The sequence below is a fragment of the Falco cherrug genome, chromosome 5 (genome assembly GCF_023634085.1).
Source record: "Falco cherrug isolate bFalChe1 chromosome 5, bFalChe1.pri, whole genome shotgun sequence".
Lineage (NCBI taxonomy): Eukaryota > Metazoa > Chordata > Aves > Falconiformes > Falconidae > Falco > Falco cherrug.
In genome coordinates this window covers 4,006,360-4,026,366 of record NC_073701.1, presented here as the reverse complement: position 1 = coordinate 4,026,366, position 20,007 = coordinate 4,006,360, and the positions used below count along the sequence as shown (strand labels likewise).

Below are 20,007 nucleotides of genomic sequence, written 5' to 3'. Positions count from 1 at the left end.
GCGCAGAGTTGCATTTCTGCAGAACAGGTCCAGTCGGGTGACGGGTGCCCCCTTCTTTTGAAGAGAAGCAGGTAGCTACTGCAGCAGAGGCAGGCAGAGCTTTAAGCACACGTTATCACAGAGCACACTTAAACCAGCGTTGTCTGGTCTCGTCAGCACTGCCCCGCGTTACCTAGGAGGGCTGTATTTTGCCACGTGTATATTTCCACGCATGTATATTTCCACGTGTGTATTTCCACAAGCTCATCTCAGCTCCTGAATAAAGCCCCTACACTTGATTGTTCTCCACTTAAAAAATAGTTTGGGGTTTTTTTTAGTAGTTGGCAGACAGCTGCAAAATTTTTGTTATTAAGAAGGAAAAATTCCTTTCCCAGAACAGTGCCAAGCACTAAGCCCCATGCGTGGATGTAAGTGCCTGACGTCAGGCACCTGATTGGAGCTTTCGGCCTTAAACACGGGTGCCTACATTTAAACCGCTTAACCACTCTGCTGACATTTGCTCTGTCGGCAGAAAGGGTTAACTTCGTGACAGTGGAATGAAGGGAATAGCCCAGGTCTTTGCTAGTCACAGCAGCAGCTGAAAGAGCAATAGGAAACCCAAGAGCTGAGGAAAACCCGAGCCCCTCACAGCTTCCCAATGACTGACTGTCGCAGTCGGTTACCACATAACAACAAGTGACCTGAAAAATCTTCATGGCACGCGCCACGCAAGCACAGAGGCAAAACAGTGGGACCCAGGAGCACCCTGGCCCGGGCTCCTGCCACCGCAGGGGACGCTGCCATCCGCCGGCTCCGCTGAGGAAGCCTGCACGGCTCTGGGTGACAACCCACCGCCCAGCCAGCTTCCCACGGGGCCTGCAGCGGCAGGCAGCCAGCCCAGTCCAAGGTCCCACCCAGGGGAAGGGCATGCGCCAAGCCCAGGGGCAGGGTGACTCTGGGTCATACGATTTGGTTTCCACACCAAGATCTCAACAGCTGCCAGGTTCAGAGGTGCCACGCACAAGCGAGCGGCCCTTTCCGATTCCAACCGCTTGCAAACGTTGCGGAGACCCTCAGTCAATCCTGCTGATGTGCTGCACGGCTGGTTCTCCGCTGCCCGCAGGAACATTTGAAGGAACACTGCTGTCACCTTTGTTTGCTCATTAACTGTGACAGTTCTGGGGACTGAGATGGTACCAAGCCTTACCCCACCACTACCACAGAGGAGCTGGTGTCACTAGCCAGGGGTAGGGAGGGGAAAAAAAGAAAAGAAAAAGTTGTGATTAAGAAGGGACAGAAATCCACGTCTCCAGTAGACCTTTTAGATTTCTTGAGATACAGCTGACTGATCTGCTGAACTGACACAGAGAAAAAAAAATTTCATTTGGAAGTTCTTAACTTCAGCATGCTCGGTTTCACCAGTGGCATTGTTTAACATCACCGGGGATACAAACTGTACGTCCCCAAAATGTTTGTTTGCATATTTAAGCAACTGAAAAGAATAAACACTTCAGAATGACAGAGCGCACCCAAGTTACAAACTGACAGGCTCCGCCAGCAGAGCTTGCAGGGTTGTGGTTTTATGGGGGAGGTGTGTGGGGGGGTGCACGCGCTCCCCCCCCTTCCCTCACTAACAGTGATGCAAGATTAGAGGTTTCCTTCTAGGCAAAGGGCAAAAGATCAACATAAAAGTTTTGTTAACTTTTTTGTCCCACTAAACCTCTCCAGCTAACAAGTTTCCCTTATTTGACAGGCACATCTGCAAAACTAGATTGAACACAAGCAAAGGGCGTACGGATACGTATGCAGGCTTTCTAGAATTCAAGTTATTCACCACCTTAACTATAATCACCACCACCCACATACCAACGACGACCTGCTTGGAGTAAATCGTGGCAGTCAATGAATGCAAAAAACCCCAATTCCACCAAAACCAAAACACTCCCACACTTTTGCAAAGTACCGGAACTCCACACATTTGTGTCTCTGGCAAGCGACACTCCAGACTTCAACCTTATTTCCATTACAACCCATTTCCACATGAGAGTACAAATACTGTGTGGCTGAGAAAAACAAAACAAACCAACCCACCCCCCCAAAAAAAAACCCCAAAACCCAAACAAACCCCTGACAAAAGGCACACACAACCAACAACGCTGCGGGAGGAGGCCCAGATCTCAGGCGCACCTGAACTTTTGCAACGAGGAAACTGTTCACAAAACTGCACCGTGCAGCCCAACTCCCCACTGCAAAACTGGTTTGCACTGAGGCTCCTGTAGTGTTCCACCTCTGGGGGCTAGGTAGGAAGTCACACTGATATTTATTTTTTTTTAAACCAATTCCTCCACCTCTGACATCCATTTCCCTCTAGCATTTTTTTTTTTATATATATTTTACCTGATTCGAAGGTCATCATCTTCTCCACCCCAACCCCAGTAGTTGTTAGAGAATCCATTCACCTTAGAAAACTGATCTCTTGTTAGAGCAGTTACACCTCCAAAATATCCCTGGTATCGTAACCTAGAAGTACACAAGAGAGAATGAAGAATTAAAAGTCAGATTCTAACAACAATGAAAATACCACCTTGAAACTCTGGATCTAGACCTGTCTTTCACAGAGCTAAGGATGCACAAATCCATGAGGTGGCTCTTGTTCTCTTCCTCTTTTCACCAAAAGATGGTAATTTGTTTCAGGCCAGAAAAAGTTAACTCTCCAACTTCGTTTCTCTCTCTCTTTACATAACTCCCCTTGCCAGCCAAAAAGGCACTGCACCTCAAGGCCTCCAATGAGCCGAAAAGGAACAAAGCTACACACTCACGTAGCAGCAGCTTGGCAATCACAATAGCGAGCCACCGACTATGTTAGAGCTGAATCTGAAAAACCTGGAGTGAAATCAGGTCACAGCAGCAGGGCACATGCTATGGAATATCGCAGGACCGTTCCAAGGAAGGTACAGTGCAAGTTGCTAAGTAACCTAATGTGATAAAGCTCGGCTCTAAAGGAGATTAATTTCTACCTTCCTTGTCCTGGAAGCTGCACCTACTTAAAAAAAGGTATTTAGATACCATGCTTATTTATCTTCTTACACCATTTTGCTAATTGCTTTTTCATGATACACTCCTCCTTGGCCCTTAAGGCAAGCATTACAACACAGCCTCTGTGACACTGCAACGCTTCAGAGGTGATGTGCACATGGTTTCATATTGAGTTTTTCTTTCTCATTTAAAGTGAATCTAAACAGATGAGCAAGTGGCCAGGGCTAGGAAGTATCTATTACGGCAATTTACATGGCAGACAAGCAAAGGCACAAAGCATATTACCATTTCTAGTTTACCACAAACCCAATTTAAACACACCCAAAACACACCAACAAACCACCCAAAAAACACCGTACACAGCCTACCCCAGAGTATTTTTCCTGGCTGATTTCTGCTTCTGGTTTTCATTTCATACTGTCCCTGGATTTCATAGTGCCACTGGAGAACTGCACAGGCTGAAGGGCCCCTGGAGATCACGCAGCCCGACCCCTCTGCTCAGAGCAGGGTCCGCTAGAGCAAGTTGCTGAGGACCGTGACCATTCCGACTCTGAGCATGTCCAAGGACAGAGACTCCACCACCTCTCTGGGCAGCCTGTTCCAGTATTTGACCACCCTCACAGTAAAAAGCTTACGTTTAAATGGAATCTCCTCTATTTCAGTACGTGCCCACTGCCTCTCGCCTTTCGTTGAGAAGGGTCTGGCTCCACCGCCTTTACTCCCTTCCATCAGGCGTCGCACTGACAAGATCCCCCTCTGCCGCCTCTGCCCCAGGCTGACCAGTCCCAGCACTCCCAGCCTCTCCTCACGCCAGACACCGCGTTCCCTTACATCACCTCCACGGCTCTTTGCCGGCCTCGCTCCAGTACGCCCGTGCTGTTACCGTGCTGGGCAACCCAGAACCAGACCCAGCACTCCAGGTACTGCCTCAGTGGTGCTGAGTAGAAGGGAACAACCGCCTCCCTCAGCCTGCTGACAACACCCTCCCGACGCAGCCCAAGGTGCTACTGGCCTTTCACGAGGGCACGTTGCTGGCCCAGATCCTGCTCCGTAAAGCTGCCCGCCAGACGGCTGGCCTCCAGCACCTGCCGGTGCACAGGGCTACTCCTCTCCAGGCGCAGGACGCTGCACTTCCCTTTGCTGAACTTGATTCCTTCTGGCCACATTCTCCAGACTGATGAAGTCCCTGGAACACCAACCACCCCTCCAAGATTTCTATCTTCTGAAAACCTGCCGAGGGTGCCATCTGCCCGAGCATCCAGGTTACCAACGAAGACACTAACTAGTACCAGCCCCAGTACCAAACTCGGGAGTCAACCACTAATGACTGGCCTCCAGATGGACTTTGCTCTGCTGATCAAAACCCTTTGAGCCCAGCAGTTTGGTAGTTCTCAGTCCATCTCGTTGTCCACTTACTAGTCTGTACTTCATCGCTTTGTCAACGGGGATGTTATGGGAGACAGTGTCAAAAGCCTTTCTAAGTCAAGACAAACACTATCCGCTATCCCTCCCCTGTCCACCCAGCTAGTCAAAGGCGGCTATCAAGTTTGTCAGGCGTGACTTGTGAGCAGATTTGTTTCCTCACCTTCCCAGGGATTAAAAGGTGAGGTTGACCAGCCTACAGTTCCTGAAAGCCTCCTCCTTGCCTCTCCTGAAGGTAGAAGCAACATTTGCTTTCTTCCAGTCCTCAGGAGCCTCCCCCAACCATCATGGCCTTTCAAAGATAACAGAATGGCCTCACTCTGACAGCAACCAGTTGCCTTAGTACCCATGGATACACCCCACCAGGTCACACAGTTTTATGGTGTATGCCCAGTTTGTTTAAGTATTCCTTAATCTGATCCCACTCCAGCAAGGGTAAGTCCAGGCTCTTCCACCGGCATCAGATGCCTGGGATTCACGAAGGCAAATCTTGCCAGTAAGGATCAAGGCAGGGAAGGCATTGAGTATCTTGGCCTTTCTCTTGTCTTTTGTCACCAAATCCCCTGCCACACAGCAGGTACACATTTTTCCTAGTCTTCCCAGCAGCTGATGTACCTGTAGAAGCCCTTCACATTGCCCTTCATGCTTTCAAGAATTTCAGGGGGGGGTCTGGTTTTCATAACTCCATCCCTGCATGCTTACACAGCATCTCGTGTGTCCTCACAAGTCACCTGACTGCTTCCACCTCTTCCATGCTGCCTTTTTCTGTTAAGAGTTCTCAGGCATGTGCAGGCCTCCATCCAACTTCGCCTGACTTCCTGCACATGGGAATGGACCATTGTTGAGCATGAAGGAGGCAACTGCTGAAGATCTACCAGCTCTCCTGAACCCCTCTTCTCACCAGGATTGTCTCCCAAGTGATTCAGCCAAGCAGATCCCTGAATAGGAAGTCCAGGGTTATGATCCTGCTATTTGCCTCATTCTTTTCTGTTTTCTAACCTTCACGTCCCTGACCAGTTCTTCCTTGTCTGTAAGTATAAAATTCAGCAGAACACCTCCCTTCACCAGCTCCGGCCACCTGTGTCAGGAAGTTATCATCAATTCACTTCAGGGCACAAGTAATCCAGGAGACTTCTGATGTGTTGCCCTTCCAGCAGATACCAGGACGATTAAAGTCTTCCACGAGGACCACAGCCTGCATACATGAGGCTTCTTCCAGTTTTCTGTAAAAGGCTTCAACTACCATCTGCTGGGACTGTGAGATACTTCCCCAAAGATGGCGTTATTTATATAAACATACAGAAAAGGATTGTTCTAGGCAGATGCAGTCTCTCATGCTCTACCTGCATTTTATTTCTTTTCTACCTCAGGAATTTTTAACTCTCCCTTGCACTGTCCCGTTTATCTCCTCTCCTAGAGGAGACCAACCATAAGGTAGGGCAGGCACTATCAAGTTTTAATTATGCATTACTGCCTTGAGATTTCTGCGAGGAGGGCTCTAGAGAAATGCAGCGAACAGGTGGAACGGACAGCCAGGAGGTCCCACAAACAGCAACAGCAGGGAAGAGCCTTCCCCAGCTGTGCTTTCAGGCTGCACTGCCAGTCCCCGACAGTACCACATACTGCCACCCACACATCCACGTACACACCCCACTGCTTGCTTATGCACCCCATAATTCTCCTGCACCACTGGAGAGGCAGACAGCAAAGGAGCCAGAGCTGTAACTAAGACAAAGCTGCCCACTGAGCCCTCCTCGGGCAGAGCGGAACTGGCAGGACCCAGGCACGTCTCACTCCTAGATGCCATCGCCTGCAAAAATCCACCCTGCAACAGGGTTCAACCACCTCATCCCTGAGAACAAGACAGTATCGGCTCCTTTGAGATTTTTAAAATCGGACTGAAGAAACTATACAGTACAAATGGTCTTTAGGCAAGGATGTTGTGCTGGTGTCACGGAAACAGCTAAGATAAAAAGTTTTCCCACCCTTAACTTCAAAGTTTTAATATATAAACTTTTTTTTTTTTTCCTAATCTGAAACTGAGTTGCACTTTACGTGACTAAACCTAAAGGTACTTGCTCTCTAAAGAAGCACGGCTGCTAAGAACACCACACACTGTATCGCCACAGAAGACATCCCCTGGAAGAAAAACAGACAAACAAAAAAACCCAGGAAACCCACAAAACCCCCACATTACTGCCCAGGATATTTTGGTTTAATGCAGAACACATATGACTTCAGCATTCTCAACCTCATCTGAGCAACGTGTCTCATGATGCCCACCTCAGCGCAAGCAGAACACCGAGGTCACTCAACTGGGATTTCAACCTATGGTCTCAGCTCAGCTTAGGTATCGTTCTTGAGCTCAGGATCTGAATTCCTTCAGATGTGCCCAGGAATTCCCTTGGAAGTGGAACAGTACTGTCTCCACTTCTTGGATGTGTGAACAGAGGTACTGACACAGAAGATAAAGCGTGACTCAAATTCAAACGACCACTGCCCTAGCGAATACCCTGCGTCTAGAATTCACAACTGAAACACTTTGGCCATACTCTTCTAAACAAAAGCTTAAAGCTGACCTGTAACTAACAGCTAATTTCCACAAGCAGAAAAAGCCTGAGGAAATTAATAGTAAGAAGATCCCTTAGCGTAAGCAAAAAATCCATCTGCATGCTTAACTAAGCAAAACACCTGCGGTAACTCGGGCACAGGCGGTTAAGTAAAGCACCTCAAGCTTTGTGCCATGTTGCTAGCCTGGTTTCTACATGGCTGTCAATTAACAAAAGCTATTCAAGGCACAGCGTTCCAGAAGCCTGTCACAAGCCAAGTTCACATGTGTTTGTTCCAGTTTTCCCTAAATGACTGGAAAGTGAATATTATTCCATGTAAGAATTTGCACATCCCATCCCTTTCTTGTATTTGGGAAAGAAAACCCAGAAGCAAAGCAGAGCTTTACTTCAAAGTACTCTGAGATCAGCTTTTGAAAAGCCCACTTCTAATTAATATTTAGAGTGACATGACATAAGAGGTGAATCTTCAAAGAAACAAGTTCAATGAAGAGATTCTAGTCATTGAAATTACCAAGCTCAGGAGCCTTTTTTCTCAGGTAGACTGAACCTGACTTTTCACTTTTAATTATTTATATCACACTGGCACTAAGGGGACCCTTTTAAAAATCATAACGATCCTGTGTTAGACACAGCCCAGCCAAATAATTAAAGGACAACCCCATCCCTTGGCAAATTTTCAGACTTGAGCTCTCAATACCAGATGTTACCTCTTCAGCAGCAAAAGGTAAGTGGCAAGTTTCATTATAGTAAGATCGCACCCTCAGATCACAGCCCTGGGAAACTGCAAATGCATTTCTAGCTTTGACAGAAGGTCTCTGCACAACCTCTGGCACATTGCTTTCCTCTCAGAACACCCTTTGCCTCACCCCAGAAACCAGAAGGATGACCATGATCATTTGTACAGGTGACCACAAGGCTGACTTCAGAGAGGTCTGTACAGTTCTCTTTTGACAGAACACACTCCGCAAAGGTGAAATGTTACCACCAGAAACCTGGTGTGAGGAGGAATGCAGATACCAGCACACAGCACCATCATAAGAGGAACATTATCAGTAACACGGCATTTCCCAGTTGGTATTCTTTCCATATTCCTGGTTTCCTACCTGTATCCAGTATTGTTCCTGCCAACTACAAGGTGCTTTGGTTGTCTGTCACACATGTAAATGTTAAAGTCATTTTCTGGCACCAGATCCACATCATGGAAAATGAAACAGTCCCAGTTTGCTTCTTTTAGGGCCTCTAGGTATCCTACATTCAGCAGTTTAGCTCGATTAAATTTGGTGCTGCCAGCCTGTGGAAGAGAATGGAAAAAACCTCTGAAGAAGGTGTCAAGCCTTTTGAACCAGAACCGCTCGCAGGCATTTGTTCTGATCGCATAGTTTGCCACCGCATTTGTGCGTCACAGAAGTATGTAACAGTAACTACACTAAGTAGTAACTACGCTAAAAGCTGCCCCATAACACTGGACACAGTATCAGACTGGCCAGTGATGCAAAGTATTTCTTTGGTCTCTCCCTTTCCTGAACAAATGCAGCCAGGGCCAGGAGTATGCATGCTGTCCTGGAGTTCCCATCAGGCTACATAGCAAAAGAGGTATCAGTAAACAGTTTAGAAACTGGCACTCCATACACCTGTGTCAGTAAGGCTTATAGAAGTTTTTTTAAAAAGCCAAAAATCAAAAAAAACCAAGCACCCTTACTGCCATACTAATTAGTTTACGGGTGTCAGAGCACCTGCCACAGATGATTTATGCTTACCCACTCAGTTAGAGGCCAGCACTGCTGGAAGAGCTTACTGCGTTCCCCGAGGTCACACAGTAGGTGGCAGAGCGGGAAACAAAAAGCAGGTCTCCATTTTTAACTCCTATCTATAACCTAATTATTACGCTGCAGAGGGACTTTCCCCAGCGTAGGGCTTCGCTTGACTTTTGCCAGTCTTCATTGTTTGCTTTTGCTGGAAGTTATTGCATCTTTGCTTTTGAAAAATACCTTTTTTTACCTTTGAGGTATACGTAATATATACACACACCTGGCAGTTTTGCAAGCTTACCAAGTCACCATCCACTCTGGGGCAACAGGTCTGCGTATCTTGCTGTTTATTTTTTACTGGTCTGTACAGACACACCAGCCTGTAGAAGGCTTCCTGCTCCTGAGGACAAGGTGGCAGGTTGCCTCAAGTTCCCACCTGGGAGTCAAAGGACCAAGTCCTGCGCTCCCAGAAACTGACAGGACAGTCACATTCCAGAGCAAGGAACCTGATGTACTTGAAAGAATAAAAAAGCGATTTTCAAGAGAAAGGGGTCATTTGCTAGAAGGCCCCTGGACTGAAAGAGGCTTCATGGAAGATGAGAAAGAAGCTGGCCTCCCCAGACTGAGAGCAAGCTATCCACAGGGAAAAGCAGTTGTACACAAAACATGTTTTACTGTTCTAAAAAGTAACACTTTGCACTGAAAAAGCCATTTGTTCACCATCACTAAGAGCCATCTGCTCCTGCACAAAGATGATTTATGGCTCCATACCTGCAGTTAGGGAAATACAGCCCAGTGCCCACTCTGAGAAATCAGTTGCTTCCATTCTGAGTCAGGGAAGGAATTTTCAAAGAAAAATTTAAGTGCAATTCACCCAAAATCTATGACATCAAATTTCTGAGTGGGTTCTTCTTTGTTTGGCTAGTGGTTTTGGTTTTAAGTGTCCTGTATATCCATCAGATAATCTTCTCCTGATGATGAAAACACACATTACTGACTGAACAGAACGATTCAGATGACCGGTAAAGCACATGCAGCAAACTTCACTTGTATTGGGTACCAAACACAGCCTAGTTCAGCAACAGCATCCACAATTTGCTGCAATTCTGTCTCCCCATTGTCAGCCACTACAGCCCACTTCTGGCACAAAGGTAGCCAAGCAACAGCTACAATTGCCTGGGGCATTTTAAATGCCAAACCCCATGCTGAACAAACAGCAAAGTTTACTCTCATCTTTTATTGAGGACAGAATTATCCTTGTTTCTATGGTAGAAGGACACTGACCGCAAAACAAACTTACATTGGGAAAGAAATTATTTACCCTTTCGGAATTTCAATCACATTTTTCAGCACTATACTCTTCTCTGCACGAATGTGCACACAATTGTGTGCAGAGAAACATGATTTTCAAGATGTTACAAGCAGCCCATAAAGAAGAGAACAGGAGTATGGCCTTCAATGGCTCACAGAGAAAAAAACCACACCACAGAAGGCCCATTTCTTAATCTTCCTCCAAAAGTAAGTCTGTGTATTTTAATATTAAAGTCCTGGTTTTACCTATTTCTTCCCTCAAAAGATACTTAAAACAACTAATGACATCACAAACAGAAAGTGAAAATGGATTTTCCATAAGAGTTTTTGTTAGACCCACTTTCTAGTCTTTGGATATGCTTATATACACGGAAAGGCTAAGCAGAAGCTTCCCATCCTCCAAGTAAAAACTCTGATAGAACAAGTCCAGACTCGACACTTCTGCCTGATGTGAGCAGTACTTTCATACTTCTGTATTACTTTTTGCTAACATGACAACGGCCATTCTCCACCGCACATATTTAAATAAAGAACACATGCCCATGTCCCAATGATTTAGTGCTAACCACTGCGTGCTAGCTGGAGTGAGTCATTAGATGTACAATTACAGTACATACTAATGCAGAAGAAAAGCCTCAGTTTTTTCCACTCTACAGGCCACATGATGACTCTAAACAATGAAAGAACAGTCTATTCCAACAGAAAGTATATATCCTGCCATGACAGTTCGCTACTCTTCTGTGCCACTGAACAAAAGCATAAGCTTTCACCTAGAATGCACTGCCTCACGCTCGTTAATCGACTCTAGCCTCTTTAGAGAAGGGAAAACTACATTAATTTACCATCTTTTTTCTCCTGCTGTCCGAAGAGCCTGTTTAGATTCAAAGCAGAACGTAGTAACAGTAGAAGAAAGGAAACAATTAAAAAAAAAAAAAAATCAAGAAAAGATAACCTATTACCAAAAAACCACAAACTATACTGCTTTTAGGTCATGCAGCTAGGCAGATGTGATGAGTGGCACTCCTCAGGGATCAGTACTGGGAACGGAGCTGTTTAACATCTTTGTCACGACACGGACCGTGGGACTGAGTGCACTCTGAGCAAGTCTGCTGATGATACCAAGCTGTGCAGCGCGGTCACACGCTGGAGGGAAGGGATGATGTACAGAGGGACCTTGATAGGCTTGAGAGGTGAGCTTGTGTGAAGTTCAGCAAGGCCAAGTGCAAGGTCCTGCACCGGGGTCAGGTCAATCCCAGGTGCAAATCCAGGCTGTGTGGAGAACGGACTGAAAGCAGCCCTGAGGAAGACCTGGGGGTGTTCATGGACGCAAAGCTCAACATGGCCCAGAATGTGCGCTCAGAGCCCAGAAGGCCAACTGCACCCCAGGCTGCATCAAAAGCAGCATGGCCAGCAGGTCAAGGGAGGTGATTCTCCCCCTCTATTCCACTCTTGTGAGACCCCACCTGCAGTGCTGCGCTCGGCTCTGGGGCCCCCAACATAAGAAGGACATGGACCTGTTGGAGCGAGCCCAGAGGAGACCACAAAGGTGATCAGAGGGCTGGAGCACCTGTGAAGACAGGCTGAGAGAGTTGGGGTTGTCCAGCCTGGAGAAGGGAAGGTCCTGGGCAGACCTCACAGCAGCCTGCCAGTGCCTAACGGGAGCCAACGAGAAAGCTGGAGAGGGGCTTCTTGCAGGGGCATGTAGTGATCGGACAAGGGGAACAGCTTTAAGCTGAAAGAGGGTAGATTTAGAGCAGGTGTTAGGAAGACATTCTTTACTGTGAGGGTGGTGAGGCACTGGCACAGGTTGCCCAGAGCAGCTGTGGATGCCCCGTCCTGGAAGTGTTCCAGGTCAGGTTGGACGAGACTTTGTGCAACCTGGTTTAGTGGAAGGTGTCCCTGCACATGGGAAGGGTATTGCAGCTAGAGGATCTTTAAGGTCCCTTCCAACCAACCCATTCTGTGATACTATGACTAGAACATAAGCACCACTATAGATGAAAGACAACACGGCACAAGTCTGTACGCTCAAATTTTACCCCCTTATTCAGCAGAGCTAGGAAGAATGCAAATAGAGAAATAAATCTTTCAGGAACCAAGTGCTCTGCCATGACTACTTCTTCCCACAGCCCTTACTTGGCAAGTAAAGCACCTATAAGCAATAGCTGCCAGGTTTAGTTTGAGACAGCAGAAGTACAACCGCATGATACACGCAGCTTACTAAGCACAACAGGCAGCAAGCAGATGGGAGAGAAGAGCTAAATAGGAACTGAGGCCTTTGATCCAAACAACTCCAAATTCAAAGACCAAAACCATGTCAGCCTAGTTAGCATGTGTATACTACAAGAGAAGTGAGTTGAATCAGTAATGCAAAAGACGCTTACCTTGAATGCTAACTCAGAAACAGTAAGTTATTTAGACACCAGTTAACACTTCCCAGCTCTGCTAACAGCAGCTGAGACCCTGTAGTGCTACCAACAAAGGCTGCACGCACCCCTGCAAACCTCGACAAGTGTTCAAAGCAGGCTTGGAGGGCCAACGTTAGACAGCAGAGGGAGCATCATGCCTCTCCTTGGACTGCAGAGCACTGACAGCATCCCCACCTAAACACGTCTCTGCACAGTTGCCTCACCTGGTGAATAACGTAGATGCCATAGTCCAGCTGCTGCCGTTGCAGGAAGGGGTGGAGGTGCTCCAGGAGGTACAGCAGATGCTTCTCTCGATTGCGGTGTGGGATGAGAATGGCCACATGCTGTAATGCTGAGCACTCCGTAGGGTGATACCGGCCCTCAGCTACCTGAGGGTTCTCCTTTTGCACTTCTTCTAGCGTGAGAGATGCTTTGAAGGTGAGTTTGCTGGCACCTCCTGTAGAAGAAGCACAAGAAGCTTTCCCGAGTCATTTCTGATTGTGGCTACTCCAGTCACCTAACGAGGTGCTCTGCAACCAGTGTAAGAAACCCAGGTGCAAGCCCCAGTCACTTTCCTTGCCTTTCCAAGAAAAAAACCAGTAGTGCTACAAGGATATTACGCAGGTAGTGGAACAAGAGAGCATTGAGCATTCAGTTGCTTAAACTGCTTATAGAGTAGTGATGATAAAATACATTAAAAAATAATAATCAGAAGTTCCACCCTCCTGCAGGAGGATTGGCTAGAAACAGCTACCAGGGCAAAGCAGAAGAGAGGGAAGTAGAAAGAGACACAGGACTGTGGTCATGAGAAGTCATCTTTACAAAGCATGAACAAGAGCATCACAGGCTTAAGGCTATAAATTTGTAAGATAAAATGTACCAAGGCTTTCTGTAGCTAAATGAAATTTTCATCACTTCCGCACTGAGCTACCATTCCAGCCCCTCCAGATTCCATGAAAGAACAAAGCTGGCAACTGTGACGGCTACAGCCACAGTGCATGAAGCAAGTCAGTCTTGGGGGCAGGGGTTGGCATGCGCACCTAGACAGCAGCCTTTTGGATTACACCGGGGAAGAATCCAGCTTCCCAACCAAATCCCTAACCAGGTTCACAAAAAGGAAGAGGAAGACAACAATGACATGATAATGCAAAGCAGAAGTCTGGTACTGCTAGCAGTACCAAGAAAAAAAAAATTAAAAAAACATGCCAAAACCCCCACATGCAAACAGTGGGCTAATAAAAATGGCCAAACCAAGGAAAGAGTCACCTGTTTGAATGTCCATCATAAGTAGTGCTAACCCCAATGCAGCTGTGAAGTCCTTCAGTTGTCAAGACAGAGAGACAAAAGTACATCTAACAGTGAAAAGGCAAAAAACCGAGGAAGGATGAAAAGAGTAGATATAAAGATAGTTTAATAAAAAAAAGCAAAAAGTTGCACACACAAGCAAGTCAAAAAGAGAATTTCATTCCTTACTTCCCATTGACAGGCAGATGCCTAGCCATATCCTGGGAAGCAGGGTTTCAGCACATATGGCAGTTGTTGGGAAGACAAACACTGTAACCATGAACACCCCTCCCTTCCTCCTTTCCCTGAGCTTTTATTGCTGAGCACGACAAATGGTATGGTCATATGGTATGGAATATCCCTTCAGTTAGTTGGGGTCAGCTGTCCCACCTACATCCACTCCCAACCTCTTACCCACACCACCCAGCCCACCAGATTTTAGGGGGCCAGGAAAGAGAGAAACAAAGCCTCAACAGTGTACAAACACCGTTCAGCAGTAGCCAAGTCCCTGGTGTGTTCCCAGCGCTGTTTTAGCCACAGATGAGAAGCACAGCACCATACAGACTACCCCAGTCTGACCCAGCACAGGCACTCTGTGCTGCAAGTTGCTTCCTCACCCAGAAGTGCTTACTGCAACTGGTTGCATAGTATTTATTTCACAGGAAAAGTGTCCAGCTGTAAAAAGGCTAGTAAGAAAACCAAGTCAGCAGTACCAAAGCAGATGTAACTTGTTAGAAAGGAGTGGAAAGCACCATCACTTACGCAGATACGGAGACACAGCTGGGCAGTGACCCTGAGACGACTTCACCGTGGAAACTTCCACAATTGATTCAATCTTCTCTTCCTTTTGACCGTCCTCCAGGCTAGTTACCTTTCTGAAATCCTCCACCATGCTCTTAGCTTTAGAAATTTCCTGTCTGGAGTCCACAAAGTAACTGAATGTGGCCCATAGCACCATCAAACACAAAGTGACAAGCACCAACACTTTGAACTTATAGAAGAGGTGGAAGATATACAAGCTTGAGGCCATGGCTCTCCCTGATCCGTAAGCTGCTTCCTTGGCTCTGATGCAGAGGCACAGCACTGCACACCCAGCAGGGATGAAACCAGAAGTCCCAAGAACGTGACAGTAAGGAATGAAAGCTGGAGGTAGGGAGGGCTGCCACACTTCCTGCAGCTTTACAATTCATGGAGCCATGGTGCTGTTTGCTCTTCAAATGTCAGAAAATGTGACTTAACCTGAAAAAAAAAAAAAAGTTAGTTCCTACTGCTCTCCGCTGCTGTACCTTCAGAGATATTGTGAAAACAGACTATGACAAAACATGAAAGGAACAGCAAGTATGAACTATTGCTTGCAAAGTACAACACTGAGCTTTGGTCCTAGCTCAACCACAAACCAGCTGCATGATTTTAGGCAAATCACTTTCCTGCTTCGTACTCCGCTCCCACTTCCCCACCCCCCACCCCCAGATCAGAAAGCACAGCCACTACCCCACGTCATGTCTGTGTACAGTGCCTGGCAATACACAGGCTTTACTACTGCTATTCATACCAAAATTAACAGCAGCTGCAAGGCAAGAGATTCTGCTGGCTATGAGTAAAGTTAGCTCCCCCCACCAAAATGAAAACCGTATGAATCTCTACAGAATTAATCTGTTTTCTTCTGAAAGAGTATTACTGATGCTACGTTGCTCTGCACAACGCAGTGTGAACCCCACAATACTTGACTGGCAACAGAAGTTGTTCCTCTGTACCTGCTGCCTGCCTGTCCCACCTTACGGATCTTTGCCCAGTATCCCCCTCTCAATGCTGCTGCAGGAGGCAAATCTTCCTGCTTTTCAAGGGAAAGGTTCAGTTTTTCAGTGTTAGGTCTGTGAGGATCCACTACTTTGTTTTCCTGCCCTCTTTCAAGAGCTCCGTTTTCACACAGCCTTTCACTGCCATCATACTATAGTTGCCATGCGAATACTTTTGTCTGTTATTATTATCTCATAGCAGAGAAAGAATGAAATTTTAATAACAGTTTTGATATGGAAAACACACAAGAAAATTGCCGTCTGTGAGAAGAACAAGGACTGAGGCTAAGCGAAGGCGAATAAAGACAATGCACATGAAACTGGCTGGATCAAAGAACATACACACAGAAGGTTATTTTATACCAGCTTTCAAAACATACATGAGACCCTGGGGAGATACTGCAGGCAGAAGGAATACTTTAACTCCACACTCCCACTAGTTCAGCCCAAGTGCCTTCTGGAAAGTTTGCCAATGTATGCGGGACCAGACCTAGGACTGACAAAATGAACTAGTCAATATACAGCCTGAGATCCTGAGGGTTGGTTGGGAATGAGAGCTGCTATCCCTGCCGGCAGCACTATGTGGAGTGGCTGACCTGCTCTCTCCATCCACATGCAATGCACAGTGCTGCTCTACGGAAGCCACAGTTTTCAGTGACCTTACCACTAACAGGGAAGGATCTCCACATCCACTTCAACCACAGAGACAGATAATAGGAAAAAAAAAAAAAGAATTAAAAAAAAAAGAGGGGCTACACCAGAGAAGAGAATATTACATGGAAAGGAGGGGGGAAAATGGGGGGGAGGGCAGGGGAAGAGAGGAAGAGGTTCTTGCGGGGAAAGCCATGCAGTCATATTAATAACCACAGTTTTTGAGGCGTTTGGCTAGGGCTTTTTTTCACCCCATCTTGTCTTCCAAGAACACAAGGATAGAATCACCAAAACAAACACAAAAGGAAGCCTGAGCTCCTATCAGTCCTCTCCATGGCTCCCGGCCCTGGAGGCATTTTCCAGTGAATTCTTTCAGCTCTTAGATGAATTACACTGGAGACCACATGGATATCTGCCTCATTGCTTTAAAATGCACAGCAAAATTAGCTTCGTGCCTCATTTACACCCTTTCCCTTGATTCTCCACAAAGGAAACCATCAGAATAGCCTGTAAGGTATTGATAGTATGGGTCTGCTGCTCTCCAAAGGAAACATAAGAACGAACAGAACTAGTTTTTCTTCTGTTGATACCTATTTGAGGTTAAACGTTAAGCCACTGAGGTGCTGGAGCGCGTCCAAAGAAGAGCAACAAAGCTGGTGAAGGGTCCAGAGAACAAGCCCTATGAGGAGCAGCTGAGGGAACTGGGGGTGTTTAGCCTGGACAAAAGGAGGCTCAGGGGAGACCTGATCATTCTCTACAACCACCTGAAAGGAGGCTGTAGCAAGGTGGGAATCAATCTTTATTCCCAAGTAACAAGCAATAGGATGAGAGGAAACAGTCTCAAATTACACCAAGGGAGGTTTAGATTGAGTATTAGGAAAAATTTTTTTCGCCAAAAGGGTTGTCAAGCATTGGAACAGGCTGCCCAGGGATATGGTTGAATTACCATCCCTGGAAATATGCAAAAGACATGTAGATGTGGCACTTAGGGACGTGGCTTAATGGCGGGCTTGGCAGTGCTAGGTTTTTGGTTGGGCTCTATAGTCTTTTCCAAATAAAACAGTTGTATGATTAGCTCTGTTGTCAGAACAAGAAAGAAAACATCCACAACAGAGCAACGCTTATCCAACAAACCTACAAAACAAGGAAGTCTACACAGTTCAGGACAGCTATATACATCTAATTAAAAAAAATAAAAACCAAGAGGATCTGCAAATCTAAGCTGCATGCTGATATTACAAACTGAGAGTAGAAAGTAGTGTGTGCTAACGAACTGGAGAGCAACTTTGAAGAGTAGTCAGTAACATATTTCACAGATATAGTAAGCTCAACAACTTGTTTCCGAAGGTAATTATTTTATAATGCTAAGAGGAGTAAAACAGTATCCAGCATCTGCATTACCCGACAGAACAAATGTAGACTTCAGACCCAAATGCAAGCAAATGTCAGGACTCAGTTACAAAAATCTTCACACTCACTTAGCATACCTCCTTGGTGTATTTACTTACATACCAGGGTAAAACCATACCTCCATCATTTCTCTCTCCTATAAAACCAACAGTGACAACAGAAGAGCAAACTAGAAACTTTCGCTGTTCAGAGCTGTTCAATGAATTTTTACCCCAGGATTAGCTGGCAGGTCCCACATACTGCCTTCTCACACACCCAGGGCACTGCCCTCGCTGCTGACAGCTACCCCAACAAGCCATGTTTCTGCAAACACTCAATACTCCTCTCACCACAACCCTGGCACAAGCAACATTCAACACCATGCTATGTACCACCGCCACTTGGGCGGGCACAATACAACCTCCTATTAAAAACAGACATATGAAATAGTAAGGTCATAGAACCACCACACACACCCCAGAGGAAGCCCACCCCATGTATTTTAGGCCATGCTTTCTGACAATCTGCTACAGATGCCAGATGCTGCTACTCCTGGGCAGCGTGCCTGTGAGCCCGTCTGCACCAGCCCACCTGGCAGCCCAATTCTCTTTCTGGTACCTGTCACACAACCTGTTACTTACAGCACAGGGTACGACACATGCTGACCGAGTGCTGGAGAGGGTACCAATGTCACTGTGAAAACAATTCTCAAGCATCTGATCTTTCTGCAGTGCTCAACAACTTTATCTTGAGTATTACAAATTAATCTGGACTGGAATGCAACCAGATGGAGACATTAACAGTGATTAATATAGTCACATAGATATCCCAAAGCCTGGAGATCAATGCAAGAACAGCAAGGATTTGCCCCCCCTTAATAAGGGCACACAAACCTTCTTTTGACCTAGCAACCTTCCTACAGGTTCTGGGTTTTGTAAGCAACCATCCCCACACAGCCTTGGTGGCATTCAGAACAGAATTCATCAACCCAGAGAGACGAGGGAGATGGCAGCAATGGAGGGGGAATCTCCAGCTTCTCCTCAAGGGGGAGATCTGACAGCTCAGTTCTACAAAAGCTTCATTACCTTTCAAAACCTGTGATGATCCCGTGGATTTTAAAACCAGAGGTTGAAATGGAACCTTCACTCTACTCTCCTCTGTACTAAGACTGACTACAGTCAATCATCATCTCTGGAGTCCTGCAAGATCAGAATCTTCATAAGCCCCAAATACTGAAAAAAGAAAGTGGTTAAAAGAAACTGAAGTACTCCTGCAGTTGCTGTCAGTAACCAATGCTATTTATTCTGACAGTCTTTATTCTGCTTTTCTTCATAACAGCTGCAGGTTATAGCTTGAAGTACTGAAACAATATACAAAACACACTACTGAGAATGTGGGCAGATGGGGGCAAGGGGACTGAGATATGAAAAAGCACCAGGAAAACAGGGAAGAAAAAAAAACTAAATTAAGGACAGAGAATAAAAGCACAAAGACAGGTGGATTCACTTTTTAGCAAACAGGACATTCCAGTTCACCCAGGGAAACAGATGAGAGCAATCACCGTTTTACAGTTAAGAAAAATTAATGAAGAAATTTTAAGTGGACTCAAGCAGAAAAAGGATTAAATCCAGTTTAAAATCTCCCCGTGTTTCTAAGAATCTCAATTCAATCAGCCTCTGCAACAGGTGTGGAAGAAAAGACCTCAACAGGAAAATAAAAGTAAGTAGAAGGAAACTAAATGGGAAAACTACATGAAAAGAGAAGACAAAAATGCTGAAATTCTCAATGAATATGATTTGTTTCAGCAGTGAATTTTACTTCTTATGTTCTGCTGACTCTTGCTGGCAGACATGCCATAACAATATAAAATCAGCCATGGTGCCCTACGAGGTGACAGCAGAACTATCTCATTGATATGCTTTGAGTTAAATAGTTGCAGGTTTTAGCTCAATTAACGAGCAGTAAACAAGGTAACATTTGATTTTAACTATTGCTAGCTGAAACATCAGTGCATGCCTTTCAGCCCAGCATGACTTCCCAGTTAGCGGTCATACCAAGGAAAGACACCTGTAGGACAGAAGTGATTCTGAACCGCAGCTTTGTCCAAACTTCAGCTCACGTGATTAGGACTGATTCACAACTGCAGAAACCGAGGAAGTAATGGTCCAAAATTCTTCACCCTATTATCTCACTGGATATCATCACCAAAACAATAAGGATTCAAATACAAGAGAAAATATCCACCATCCCCCGCCTTTGCAACGGTTGCATACAGGAAATCAGTAATAAACTGTATGAACAATCTGAGAACAGTAAACACTGTGCACCCCATGGGTAATATTAGCCTGTAATTACTAAATCAAAGACCTTATAATTTCCTTATCTAAACTCTACTTGCAGGTTTCTAAAGAAT

The 20,007-nt window shown here is 45.9% G+C and overlaps 1 protein-coding gene across 2 annotated transcripts in view; it reads right to left on the bottom strand.

The window, feature by feature from the left end:
* B4GALT4 (beta-1,4-galactosyltransferase 4) overlaps window positions 1-20,007 on the bottom strand; it is a 34,496-nt gene that overhangs the window by 1,311 nt on the left and 13,178 nt on the right. Inside the window, exons 1-5 of one of the 2 annotated variants that reach the window (XM_055711699.1) lie at window positions 15,918-16,068; window positions 14,521-14,997; window positions 12,699-12,931; window positions 8,111-8,298; window positions 2,377-2,499 (exon numbers count right to left, since the gene is read on the bottom strand). In XM_055711699.1, coding sequence (XP_055567674.1) covers window positions 2,377-2,499; window positions 8,111-8,298; window positions 12,699-12,931; window positions 14,521-14,788 — 812 coding nt within the window. In that variant the 5' untranslated portion in view covers window positions 14,789-14,997; window positions 15,918-16,068. Of the gene's footprint in view, window positions 1-2,376; window positions 2,500-8,110; window positions 8,299-12,698; window positions 12,932-14,520; window positions 14,998-15,917; window positions 16,069-20,007 lie in introns of those variants that run through there. The other variant, XM_055711698.1, reaches the window with a different exon arrangement.